Raw genomic sequence first — 14,285 nt, 5'->3', positions numbered from 1 at the left:
TCGATCTGCTGCTGCAGTCACGCCGAAATTATACGATTTACCAAGGTTGACAAGCAAGAGTTTCTTCTACGGCTTATTTGTTAGCAGTTCGGTTGCTTCTAGCTACAACTTGGCCAAGCATTAAGCATCCATTCTCATTCCCCATGTCGGAAAATGCGAACGTCATATTTCCAATTCTCTGGTTTTTACTCAGCCTTTGATGTTTTTGGTATCAGTGCCACTGATTTGCTTGTTAGTTTTGATATTGTGTCACTTTTTACCAGGCTTCCTCTTGAAGATTCGTTTCAGTTAATTGGAGAAAAATCGTACCGAGAAACAACTGAGCTTTGTCGCCATGTGTTGACGTTGGCGTATTTTTTATTTAATGACAAATACTCTGAATAAACTGACGTAGTGGCAATGCGGAGTCCATTATCCCCCGTAGTCACCAATTTGTTTATGGAAGATTTTGAAGACACGCCACTGAAGACGGCGTTCTTAATACTAACATGTACAGGGTGTTTCAAAAATGACCGGTATATTTGAAACGGCAATAAAAACTAAACGAGCAGCGATAGAAATACACCGTTTGTTGCAATATGCTTGGGACAACAGTACATTTTCAGGCGGACAAACTTTCGAAATTACAGTAGTTACAATTTTCAACAACAGATGGCGCTGCAAGTGATGTGAAAGATATAGACGACAACGCAGTCTCTGGGTGCGCCATTCTGTACGTCGTCTTTCTGCTGTAAGCGTGTGCTGTTCACAACGTGCAAGTGTGCTGTGGACAACATGGTTTATTCCTTAGAACAGAGGATTTTTCTGGTGTTGGAATTCCACCGCCTAGAACACAGTGTTGTTGCAACAAGACGAAGTTTTCAACGGAGGTTTAATGTAACCAAAGGACCGAAAAGCGATACAATAAAGGATCTGTTTGAAAAATTTCAACGGACTGGGAACGTGACGGATGAACGTGCTGGAAAGGTAGGGCGACCGCGTACGGCAACCACAGAGCGCAACGCGCAGCTAGTGCAGCAGGTGATCCAACAGCGGCCTCGGGTTTCCGTTCGCCGTGTTGCAGCTGCGGTCCAAATGACGCCAACGTCCACGTATTGTCTCATGCGCCAGAGTTTACACCTCTATCCATACAAAATTCAAACGCGGCAACCCCTCAGCGCCGCTACCATTGCTGCACGTGAGACATTCGCTAACGATATAGTGCACGGGATTGATGACGGCGATATGCATGTGGGCAGCATTTGGTTTACTGACGAAGCTTATTTTTACCTGGACGGCTTCGTCAATAAACAGAACTGGCGCATATGGGGAACCGAAAAGCCCCATGTTGCAGTCCCATCGTCCCTGCATCCTCAAAAAGTACTGGTCTGGGCCGCCATTTCTTCCAAAGGAATCATTGGCCCATTTTTCAGATCCGAAACGATTACTGCATCACGCTATCTGGACATTCTTCGTGAATTTGTGGCGGTACAAACTGCCTTAGACGACACTGCGAACACCTCGTGGTTTATGCAAGATGGTGCCCGGCCACATCGCACGGCCGACGTCTTTAATTTCCTGAATGAATATTTCGATGATCGTGTGATTGCTTTGGGCTATCCGAAACATACAGGAGGCGGCGTGGATTGGCCTCCCTATTCGCCAGACATGAACCCCTGTGACGTCTTTCTGTGGGGACACTTGAAAGACCAGGTGTACCGCCAGAATCCAGAAACAATTGAACAGCTGAAGCAGTACATCTCATCTGCATGTGAAGCCATTCCGCCAGACACGTTGTCAAAGGTTTCGGGTAACTTCATTCAGAGACTACGCCATATTATTGCTACGCATGGTGGATATGTGGAAAATATCGTACTATAGAGTTTCCCAGACCACAGCGCCATCTGTTGTTGAAAATTGTAACTACTGTAATTTCGAAAGTTTGTCTGCCTGAAAATGTACTGTTGTCCCAAGCATATTGCAACAAACGGTGTATTTCTATCGCTGCTCGTTTAGTTTGTATTGCCGTTTCAAATATACCGGTCATTTTTGAAACACCCTGTATTTATATACACGTCGGCGATACGTTTATGGTGTGGACACATGGGAGAGATGCTCTGGATCGTTTCCAAGATCATTTTAATTGTCTGCATCCCAATATTATATTCAAGATGGATGTTGAAAAGGATGGAAAACTTCCATTTTTAGGCGTCTTGGTCTAATTGAGGGTGGTGGGACATTAGGACACAGTGTTTATCGTAAGACCACGCATACGGTCCGATATCTTTATGCAGCGTCATATATGTCACCAACGCAAAGGGGCCCTACGTACACTGGTAAAAAGAGCTTATGCCATCTCAGATGCAATTAGTTTGACACAAGAACTGGATCATCTCAGAGCAGTTCCCTAGAGGGAATCAGCAGAAGATACAAGCAAATCGGCGTGTTCCTACCTTCCGCGGGAAGTGTATCTTCAAAAATAGGAAGAACGTTTAAGAGATTTGATATTAAAAGTGTATTCATTCCAGGAGCTAAAGTAGAACGCTGCTTGCCTCAGGAAAGATGATTTGGGTTTGAGAAGCTCGGTGTCCGTAAAATTCGCTGCTATTGCGGGAAGGCCCATATTGAATTCGTGCGGTCGAGGATCTGTGCGTGGAGCACCGTCGCCACAGAAGGAAAAACCTGCGGTTGCGCAACTTGTCATACTGAAGGATGTAATATGTTGCACGACTGGTTGCCTCTGTGTCGCGTTCTTGGGACTGTGTAGTGAAGGACGCTATTGAAATCCGGATGACAATATTATGAACAGAGATAAGGGATATCCTTTAAGTAAGAGTAGGAACCTTATTTTGTTTGACATTAAAACACAACGGTCCTTGTTTCGGTCCTCAAAAGGTATCAACCGCGTTTGATATCGATTTCTCGTTTCCACGAGTTTTCAGCACCGTTGCGCTGTCGTACTTTTCGCTAGAGGGCAGTTACGTTCGCGCTGTTTGATTTCAGTTCCGGTGAGTTTGTGCGACGCTGTTTTCATCTGAAGATGGCGGCAAGGTGGACTGCCGAAGCGCCGGCCGGTGTGGCCGAACGGTTCTAGGCGCTTCAGCCTGGAACCGCGAGACCGCAACGGTCGCAGGTCGAATCCTGCCTCGGGCATGGGTGTGTGTGATGTCCTTAGGTTAGTTAGGTTTAAGTAGTTCTAGGTTCCAGGGGACTGATGACCTCAGATGTTAAGTCCCGTACTGCTCAGAGACATTCTTTTAGACCGCCGAAATACTGTGTCAAGTTGACGTTATGTTCCGGCTGGAGACTCGATATGAATATCGTGCATGCATTGTGTCGTACAGTTGGCGGTGTCAGTTTGTGGGATGTAGTTCCATGCCTATTGCACTAGTTGGTCAATAGAGTGACGGTTGAAGTTGCTTGTGGATGATAATGGAGTTGTCGCCCCATGATATCCGATATGTGCTCGATTGGATGTGGTGATCGAGCAGGCCAAGCCAACATGTCGAAAATCTGTAGAGCATCCTGAGTTTCAACAGCGATATGTGGGCGAGGGTTATCCTGTTGGAAAACATCCACCGGAATTCTGTTAATGAATGGCAGCACAACAGGTCGAATCTCCAGAGTGACCTACAGTTTTCAGTGAGGGTACGTGAGACAACCGCGAGACTATTCCTGCTGTCATACGAAACTGCACGCCAGACCATAGCTCCAGGTTGAGTTCCAACGTGTCTAAGCACGCAGACAGGTTGGGTGCAGATCCTCAACTGGCCTCCTTCTAATCACCACACGGCCACCACTGGCACCGAGCCACAATCAGCTTCCTTCAGAAAATACAACAGAGCTTACCCTGCCTAGAGATGGGCAAAACTGTTCTTTTCAGAGATTGGATCAGAACTGTTCACTCCCTGAAATGAATTAGCTCTTTTTCATGACTCACCACTCATTTACAAAAGAAAATAAATGAAAGGCACATTGCCCTTTAAACTTGGTTTATTCCAGTACTATACCTGTATTTTGATCTTATTTGATCCTATTTTGAAGTAACACAGATAATGAGTAAGAATTTTGTATTGTTTATTGAAATTTCCACGATATGACAAAGTTTTTGATTATTGATTTATTTTGCACTAGCGTGGTTTTTTGGGTGATCGGAAAATGTTGTAACTTGAGATTTACATTAACAATATATTTGGCTATAATGTATTAAAATTTCATTAACCTCATACAAATACATCGCAAGCCATATATTTTTCCTTTCGAAGACGCCTAAAATCGCAAAATCCGTACCAGAATAAGAAAAAAAAATTTTAATTTGACTGTAAAACGAAAGTGATGCATATAGCCTTACGCAGAATAAAACAAGGAAAATATTGGTGTATCACATTTTGCGATACGTTTATCGGTTCGCTCGTAATTAAAGCGTAAATTCGAGTGTCCATAATAAAAATCCTATAGTAAGAGGAGTCATCAGGAACCTAATCTAATCAGTTTAAACAAATAAAAATAAAATAAAAACAATTGATGTATACATAACATAATAATGTAATATACATAGCGGTATTACTACGAAGAACAATATCCAGTGGGGACAAACTCCGATGCAGAGGCGCTGAGTCGAGCAGGTCGAGCCGCGAGCTTTATTACTGCGTGAGCTGAGACCGCAGAGACCAGAGTGACACCAGAGTCGCTTTGCTCGACGCTCTGGCTAGAGTCGAGACGGTGGGGTGAGCGTTGAGCGGGCGAGTTACGAGGGTGGGGGAAGCGGTGAACTCACCCGCTCGGAGCCAAATCGTCCGTTCCCTTGCGAGCCGGTTTTTGCAAGTAGTTCCAATGTTATCCGCTAGGTGGCTCTCTGTCCTGTTGCTCGCATCAACTGCCCAGAGGGCAGGACGTGCGACTGAAACGATCGCCGACAGAGTGCGATGCGAAGTTAAGCTGCGCCAGACACTGCACAGTGCACACGGCAGACGACGCACAGAGACTGCCCGGCATATGTGAAACACAAAATCCAATGGGGCACTGCACAATGCAGGCAGCCAAGGTAGAAGCAGGGCAGAGGCCGGCGCTGGCTGTGTTGTGTGGCGTGCACTGTGCTCTGACCAGCAGAGGCGCTGCTGATATGCTCCGTCTCTCTCTCTCTCTCTCTCTCTCTCTCTCTCTCTCTCTCTCTCTGCCGTGGGAAACGTTTGGAGCTACCGTTCTTTTTTTCTGAATCACTGATTGTTCACTCCTTTGAAAGATTGAACTCTATGAATTAGTTCAAGAGCGGATCCCCCATCTCTAACCCTGCCTCCAGTGAGCTCTCGCTTTGCACCATTGAAGTCGCAAATGGTGTTGGTTTTCGGTCAGTGAAACGCACGCCTCAGGGCTTCTGGCTCGGAGTTTTCCTTGAAGTAATCGATTTGTAACAATTCGTTGTATCATTGTGGTGCCAACTGCTGTTCAAATTGCTGCTTCAAAAGCAGTACTATGCCCCACAGCCATACGCATAACATGGTGGTTCTTCGCAAACGGTAGTGCCACGTGGCCGTCCGGAGGCCAGTCTTCTTGCGACTGTACATTCTCGTGACCACCGATCCCAGCAGTTATGTACAGTGGCTGCATTCCTGCCACGAATCTCTGAAAAATCGCAGAAAGAACGTGCAGCTTCTTGTAGTCCTATTACACGACCCATTTCAAATTCAATGAGGTGTTGATAATGGCGTCTTTGTCGCCATGTAGTCGTTCTTGACTGACATCGCCTCACCACGTCCGATCTCAAGGGTAACTAATGCTCACGACCGTTCCAACGACATTTAAAGAAAACCTAATTTACATCCTCAGAGGGGTGCTACTAGCACCACTCTTATGCGAGTGGCGCGAAGTCTGAATTGACCTTTCAGGTACAGAAACACGCCTACCAACTTTCGTTTTTGCCACACAACTCCTTCTTGGCGTTGCGATTTTTTTTCGTCAGTGTATTAAAAGTAGTCGGAGCTTTATACAAGTTCTGAACACAGCCCACACAAATATTTTGAGAACCGTCCACGGACAACAAGACCTACCCACCTCATCCGACTTCTCGTGCAGGGTGAAGTTTGGAAGTTGGTTCATACAGCAGTGTGAGGAAAACCACAATTCTTTTGCTTTCGCGTTGTTCTCAGACGAAGCCGTTTTTACAAGACAGGGAAAGTTCTACATTGGAATAGCTATACAGGGTGAACGTCAATAAAGCCGACAAACTGCAAGGACGAATTCCTGACTGGAAATGGAGGAAAAAAGATCCTATGAACATGTTCCCGGAAATGCATCGTTGCACAGTACACGGCGCTCACGAATGAAATTTCCTCTCACCACTTCCTCTTTGTTCCTTGTTTGTTGCAAGCTATTTAACTGACGCAGCGTAATTTAAGCAGAAGAATGGACCTGTATTCATGTCGGAAACAAGCCGAGACGGTTTTTATGTACGGCCAAGCAGATGCAAAGGGTCGAGAGGCAGGACGGCTGCACCAGTATCCTGTAGAACTGGGTCCTCAATATCTGGTGTATGCACAGTCCGCCGCCTCTCTGCTCATTCGTCTGTCTGAAAGGATTCATGATCACACAAACGCCCAAAAAGGACTTGAGATGTTGCATGATGTGGCTGGTGTCTGTTACAGTACTTGTTTTGGTGTAGTCATGCTGCTTCTCGACCGTTTACATCTGCTTGGCCGTACACAAACACTATCTCGGTTTGTTCCGGTCATGCTGCTTACAGTGGGCGGCGTCAGTCACACAGCCTGCAACGCGCAAGTAACACAGGGAAGTGGTCAGAGGAACTTTCGTTCGTCAGTGCCATCTACCGTGGTCACGATTCACTTCCGAACATATGTTGACAGGACATTTTTTACAGGACATTTGTTCTCCATTTCCAGTCAGGAAACCGTTCCTGCAGTTTGTTTTATTAATGTTCACACCGTACATGGCATGACGAAAGCCCACACGCGATCACTATGAACGGTTATGGAAGTGAGCCTCACGTATTTCCCGATAAACGAGACGCAGTCGTGTGTAAAATGTTACTTCAACATTTTATCACTGTTCCTAAAAGAAGTGCGCAGAGATTTTGTGAGTTTGTGTGGTTCAAAAATTAACACATTTCGATCTCTATCTTAAACTTCTTCCGAAACAATTGACATAAACTCTGATTTGTAATCATGTCGTCATAAATTTTGAAGGTGCTCTTGCTGCCGATTGTAATTCATTGGCTAGGTGTATCATACTCCTTATATGCTGATATTTCCAGAATAAATTTAGCAAAGAACCTGAATTGTCAGCTATATCAAGTGCTTGCAATCACCCGATAGGTCTTTTCCGGGATAATGTGATGCGCATGCCGAGCGATACCACAGGTCGTTCTCCTCGAAAACTATCCATTGTGTTGCCGCTTCAACTGGATTGATTATTGGACAACGGCGTTTGCCATTTCTTTTCTAACCCATGTCCTGCTACAGCCATGAACGGTTCATGGGACTGATTCGAATCACACTGAAATAGAGTCATTGTTGACGTTGTGGTTTTCAGTCCGAAGATGGTTTTATACACTCTCACGCTACTCTGTCCAGTCCAACCTTCTTCGTTTCAAACTTCTTCATCTCTGAATAACTGCTGCAACCAACATTCGTTTCCACCTGTTTTCTGTTTTCATCCCTTCGTCTCCCTCTGCCTCCCCTTTCCAAATACACAGTACCCTCGAATACTAAATTAGCGTTTCCCTCATGTCTCAGTAGGTGACCTATCGACCGATCTCCTATGTTTCTTTCCTTCTCAGTTGTCATCAGTACCTCCTCATTGACCGTGGGATCTACCCATCTAATCTTCAGCATTCTTCTGTAGCAGCAAATTACGGATGCTTTTATTCTCTTCTTCTCTGTACCGCTTATCACCCACGTTTCATTTCCGTACAAAACTCAATCCAGACTAATACTTAAATTTATATTCGATGTCAACAAATTTCTCTTCTTCACGAACGTACTTCGTTCCATTGCCAGTGCATGTTTCATACACTCTCTACCACGCCCATCTCCTCTTTTGTACTGTCCAAACAGCAAAATTCAGCTATTTCTTTTAGTGTCTCATTTCCTAATCTAATTCCCTCAACATTGCGTGATCCAGTTCGACTACATTCCATTAACCATTGCTGTTGTTGGTGCTCGTCTTACATCCTCCGTTCAAGACAATGTTCAACCAGTTCAACTGCTACTCCATGTCCTATGCTGTCAGTGAGAGGATTACAATTTCATCGGTAAACTTATTTCTTCTCCAAAATTTCTTTGGTTTTCTTTAATGCTTGCTGGGCGTACAGACTGAATAATATCGGGGGTGGGTTACAACCTTGTTTCACTCCCTTCTCAACCACCGTTTCTCTTTCACGCATTCCGATTGCTTTCATTGTCATCTGGTTTCTGTACGAGTTGTAAATAACATTTCACCGCCGCTGCTTTCGTAATTTCATAGAGCGTATTCCAGTCAGCATTGTCAAAAGGTTTCTCTAAGCCTACAGTTGCCAAAAACGTACGTTTGCCTCTTTTTAACGTGTCTTGTCGGATAATTTGTAGGGTCAGTAAACCCCTAATACCTTTCGTATTACTACAGTTCTCCGGTATCCAAATTGATCTTCCCCGATGATGACCTCTACCAGTTCTTCGACTTTTCTGTAAATAACTGCAAACATGATTTATTTAAGTGATAGTTCGGTAATATTCACATTATTCAGCACCTGTAGAGCTTCCAGGTTAGAAGCAATCCCACAATTTTTTGAGAAGTTAAAGTCGTGAGTGTACGACGTTTCCACAGTTGTGGCACTGAGTAAAAATTTGATGTACCTATCTAGATTGTCCCCAATACATTTCAAAGGCCTATTTTATTTCGCCAATTGCTAAGGTGGGCTTGTGCAGTGACATTCAACTCAGATGTAGCCGGTTAGAACCCTGGTGATAGAAGAAACTATTATTACCAGTATATGGCTGAACACCAAATTTTGTGTCAAATCGTTGCCTGATTTCCACAACTCTGGTCAATGACTCATGGAATGATTCTGCTGTTGGTAACCAGTCCGCCAGATGGGGACTTAAAGCCCAGAGGACCCAAAAGTTCTGTTCAGGACGTGCAGGCTACTTGCCGTTTTGTCATCTTCATCACAATTGAAAACACAAATACTCACTCATCACAATTTGCCCCGCTAAAGGGATTTGAAATGCCTATCTCTCTAATGCCGTCTGTTACAGATTGGCACTAGGTTAACAGCTAAACGAGTTTGTATTTTATGTATTATATTTCAAATATCCGTTTCATCTGATCACCAATTAACAATAAGATGGAAAATGTATTAACAGCGATTCTTTTCACTGATTCCAGCTGGTGCAGCCTCTCACTTTGGGTCCCAGAATACAGCCAGTGCCTCTACCGGAACAGGGACAGCAGACAGCCGGCGGGACCATAGCCACCGTGGTCGGATGGGGAGCTACAGAGGTGAGCCAACGTCAACTCACAACAGCAGAAAAACGCGATTATCAGTGAAAATCCTGTACATAAGAACAACACGGAATGAATTTCTATGAGCTGTACTGTTGCAGCGTATCTCAGCGTGCTGCTCTACAGATTATTATATGCATCAAATACAGTAGTTTCTGTACAAACTGCTCATCAATACTATCACAGCTAATGATGATGACGATGAGCTTAGAGAGTAAACATCTTGGTTATGAGGCCTTAGTTCGACTGGAAACCGGCGTAAAAGACGTGTAAAAGGAAAGGTAAATGGTTAGATCCAGGCTCTCTGACCTTGTCATCGTGGTTGAAAATCTGCATGACCCTAACTTCAGTCAGATGGTTAAAAGCGAGATATGACCCTGGCATCTAGAAATGTGACCAGTCACGACGATCGGATGCCAGTGCGGAAGCAACCGCTACTGAAGGCTCACCAACGGCAGACGTCTGTTGTGAAGAGCGCTCCCTTCCGTCTCCGCCCCCCCCCCCCCAATCATATTCCCCAACCCCTCCCCCCCCACAAACAGACCCACAGAATCCCATACAAACATCAATGAAGCGTACACTGGGAAGCCTCATCAGATTCATTGCGACTAAAATGGGGTGATAAATAAAGATTTATGCGGGCTAGAAAGATTATTAGCTTAAACAGTTAAATTAATATAATTTGTACGTAAAAATTTAAAAGTGCGTGACGATACTGAAAAAAAAAGCAGCTGGAGGCCACTCAGGGTACATACCACAACGAAAACTGTAATCTGATGAAAGGTATACAAGCTCAAAAATACCATGAGAACTCAGTATGCTAAAGTCAACTTCATGTTACAGAAAACAGTTCAATAACACCCACCCTCTATCCGCCTCCCCTCCCCCCCACACACACTCTCTCTCTCTTCAGGACACCGATTTGAGCAAGTGTGCCGAAAAGATCTATGCATCTCAGTACTATGTATGTATATCAGTACTAGCGTAGTGATTTTATTTCTCAAATGGAAAGCGCTATAAATATTCCAACTGAAGAGACAGTAATGAAAGAAATTCTCAGTATAATATAGCAATAAATTACAAGTGTTGTCGTTCCGCTGTATCTGTAGATCTGTAATGTCACAGTATATTATGTTCTTACAACAAATGAGAAAAGACCATCGACAAATTCAGTATCTGGACAAAATTTCCGTGAAGAAGCTGGATTGATATTTCTTTGTGCGCGCTGATACGAAATTGAACTGCAAAAAGCGTAAAGCTGTCGTAGAATATACTAGTGACCCACTTAAGTAGCACATTGGTTGCTTTGGAGTGCTGCGGAAGGTACAGATCTTATACCCGGCACTTATGTGACACTAAACCGCTGACTTAACTCGTGGCGTGTGTGTGACAGTCGGTTGTATGGAGCTACTGGAGTCACATGGGTCGAAGGGAAGACGTGAACTAGAATTAGAGACGCGAACTCCCACAGAGGCTAACCAAAAATCGTTCTTCCTTGGCATCATTCGCGACTGTAATAGGAGACGAGGGACGTGACAGTGGTACATCTACATCTACATTTACATGCATACTCCGCAATCCACCACACGGTGCGTGGCGGAGGGTACCTCTTACCACAACTAGCATCTTCTCTCCCTGATCCACTCTCAAACTGAACGAGGGAAAAATGACTGCCTATATGCCTCTGTACGAGCCCTAATCTCTCTTATCTCATCTTTGTAGTCTTTCCGCGAAATATAAGTTGGCGGCAGTAAAATTGTACTGCAGTCAGCCGCAAATGCTGGTTCTCTAAATTTCCTCAGTAGTGATTCACGAAAAGAACGCCTCCTTTCCTCTAGATACTCCCTCCCACCCGAGTTCCTGAAGCATTTCCGTAACACTCGCGTGGTGATCAAACCTACCAGTAACAAATCTAGCAACCCGCCTCTGAATTGCTTCTATGTCCTCCCTCCATCCGACCTGGTAGGGATCCATAACGCTCGAGCAGTACTCAAGAATAGCTCGTATTAGTGTTTTATAAGCGGTCTCCTTTACAGATGAACCACATCTTCCCAAAATTCTACCAATGAACCGAAGACGACAAACCGCCTTCCTCACAACTGCCATTACATGCTTGTCCCACTTCACATCGCTCTGCAATGTTACGCCCAAATATTTAATCGACGTGACTGTGTCAAGTATTCAAACGTTACAGGATTCTTTTTCCTATTCATCTGCATTAATTTACATTTATCTATATTTAGAGTTAGCTGCCATTCTTTACACCAATCACAAATCCTGTCCAAGTTATCTTGTATCCTCCTACAATCACTCAATGACGACACCTTCCCGTACACCACAGCATCATCAGCAAACAGCCGCACATTGCTATCCACCCTATACAAAATATCATTTATGTAGATAGAAAACAACAGCGGACCTACCACACTTCCCTGGGGCACTCCAGATGATACCCTCACCTCCGATGAACACTCACCATCCAGGACAACGTACTGGGTTCTATTACTTAAGAAGTCTTCGAGCCACTCACATACTTGGGAACCAATCCCATATGCTTGTACCTCAGTTAGGAGTCTGCAGTGGGGCACCGAGTCAAACGCTTTCCGGAAGTCAAGGAATATGGCATCCGTCTGATACCCTTCATCCATGGTTCTCAAGATAACATGTGAAAAAAGGGAGAGTTGCGGTTCGCAGGAGTGATGTTTTCTAAAGCCGTGCCGATGCATGGACAGCAACTTCTCTGTCTCAAGGAAATTCATTATATTGGAACTGAGAATATGTTCGAGAATCCTGCAACAAACCGATGTTAAGGATATTGGTCTGTAATTTAGAGGATCCGTCCTTCTACCCTTCTTATATACAGGCGTCAACTGCGCTTTTTTTCCAGTCGCTCGGGACTTTACGTTGGGCAAGAGATTCGCGATAAATGCAAGCTAAGTAAGGAGCCAATGCAGTAGAGTACTCTCTGTAAAACCGAATTGTAATCCCATCAGGACCTGGCGATTTATTTATTTTCAACCCATTCAGCTGCTTCACAACCCCAGGGATGTCAATCACTACACAAAGTACCCTTCGCCACACACCGTCAGATGGTTTGCGGAGCACAGATGTAGATGACCACATTGTGAAAGGAGATGTCCGATTTGTTGGTGCATCGACACGGACTGTCCTACACCTCTAGCAGAAACTACGTACCATTTGCAGCCATGTAACTTTGTGTACTCGACTTAACCGACAAGGATCGGACACGGGTGTAACACTTCATCAACGACAATCGGTTTCTAACGCGATAGGAATTTTTGCTGTCAGTGATTATAGTTCCATTGCAACTGATCTCCGAGGAAAGTTACGCGGGAAGTGCATTCAGTGGATATTTGAAGTCGGATACCTCGAAAATGTCCGTTGTTCACATTGGCACCAAAAGCTATACGTCTTCAATGGACAGCAGCTGACAGAATTCAAGTTGTGTGATTCTTATAACTGAGATTTTGCCTCTCACAATTAGTGCGAGGTGATATCGCACCAACAGCAGAATGAGCCCTTTGAACCACTGTGTGTAAAGGCTGCAGTTCCAGTTGGAAATGACTCTGTGGTCATATGGAGTAAACCAGGACGTTTATTTCAAATTTCTCATCCTTCAAGTGTTGACCCCCTTCTAACGTGCTGTTGACTCATTCGTCTTCCAAAACAACAGCCTTGTCACAGACGTGCACGCATACGTTCTCACTTTGACGAACACTCAGGCATGTTATCACATCCCAGCTGCTCCGCTACACTGACCGATCTTTACCCCATAAAAATACCTCGGATTGTATGAAATAACTGAGGAAACATAGCGACAGCCTCACAGTTTAGTGGCTCCACGGGATCTGATCAGTTGTGAGTAATTTTGGCTGGATGTAGAACACCTGAAGGGATTTGTGTACCCTCTTCCCCGCGCAATAGAGGACAATATGAGGGTTGCGGTCGGTGCTAGACGGTGTTAGGGTGATATTGTAGTGTGTCGTACAACTTGGTGTTAACAATACTTGTAAGATTACCTTTATATAATAATAAAGGTAATATTGGCTATCAGACTCGTAAAGAAGTGCACGGTCTAACTAGTGTCACTAAACAATCAAGTTCAAAAATGTTCAAATGTGTGTGAAATCTTATGGGACTTAACCGCTAAGGTCATCAGTCCCTAAGCTTACACAGTAGTTAACCTAAATTATCCTAAGGACAAACACACACACACCCATGCCCGAGGGAGGATTCGAAGCACCGTCGGGATCAGCCGCACAGCCCATGACTGCATCGCCTTAGACCGCTTGGCTAATCCCGCGTGGCAACAATCAACTATTTTGTATATTTTACACACTATAATAATCTATATGCACCATTTTGTAAGATGTGCACAATCGGTAACTAACTATTTAAATGCAACTCTAAATAAATTGCAGTAGCTGTGCGTCTCCTGCAGGTGCTGGAAGCTACGAAGTCAGAATAATTCACCCTTTGAAGTTGGAACGTTCTGTCGATCTGAAGTAGGCCTCCCTATGAACCTTTGTGCTTACCATCTCTTGCAGGGACACCTCTGAAGCACAGACTTTGCTACGCTACTAAGATACGTCGAAACCTAAGAAAAAATCACGGAAGAATTTATCAGCAGCCCACAAGCAACAGTCTATTAAAATATGTTTTAAATGTAATTAATTCCTAAGAAAAGATGGGCTCTAAACAGATTGCAAGTCAGAAAAGTAACATCATTGAGATCCGTGTCTGGCATCACATTACAAAGTTATAAGAGTAAGCCGTATCAACGTGTTTTG

The 14,285-nt window shown here is 44.4% G+C and overlaps 1 protein-coding gene across 1 annotated transcript in view; it reads left to right on the top strand.

Annotated features, from left to right (window-relative positions):
- LOC126259918 (trypsin-1-like) overlaps positions 1-14,285 on the top strand; it is a 61,342-nt gene that overhangs the window by 35,219 nt on the left and 11,838 nt on the right. Inside the window, exon 5 of the mRNA XM_049957009.1 lies at positions 9,358-9,471. Within this exon, the coding sequence (XP_049812966.1) occupies positions 9,358-9,471 (114 nt within the window). The remainder of the gene's footprint in view (positions 1-9,357; positions 9,472-14,285) is intronic.

Source organism: Schistocerca nitens, chromosome 5 (assembly GCF_023898315.1).
Source record: "Schistocerca nitens isolate TAMUIC-IGC-003100 chromosome 5, iqSchNite1.1, whole genome shotgun sequence".
NCBI lineage: Eukaryota > Metazoa > Arthropoda > Insecta > Orthoptera > Acrididae > Schistocerca > Schistocerca nitens.
The sequence above is the reverse complement of the archived record's forward strand: the minus strand, read 5'-3'. Positions and strand labels throughout refer to the sequence as shown.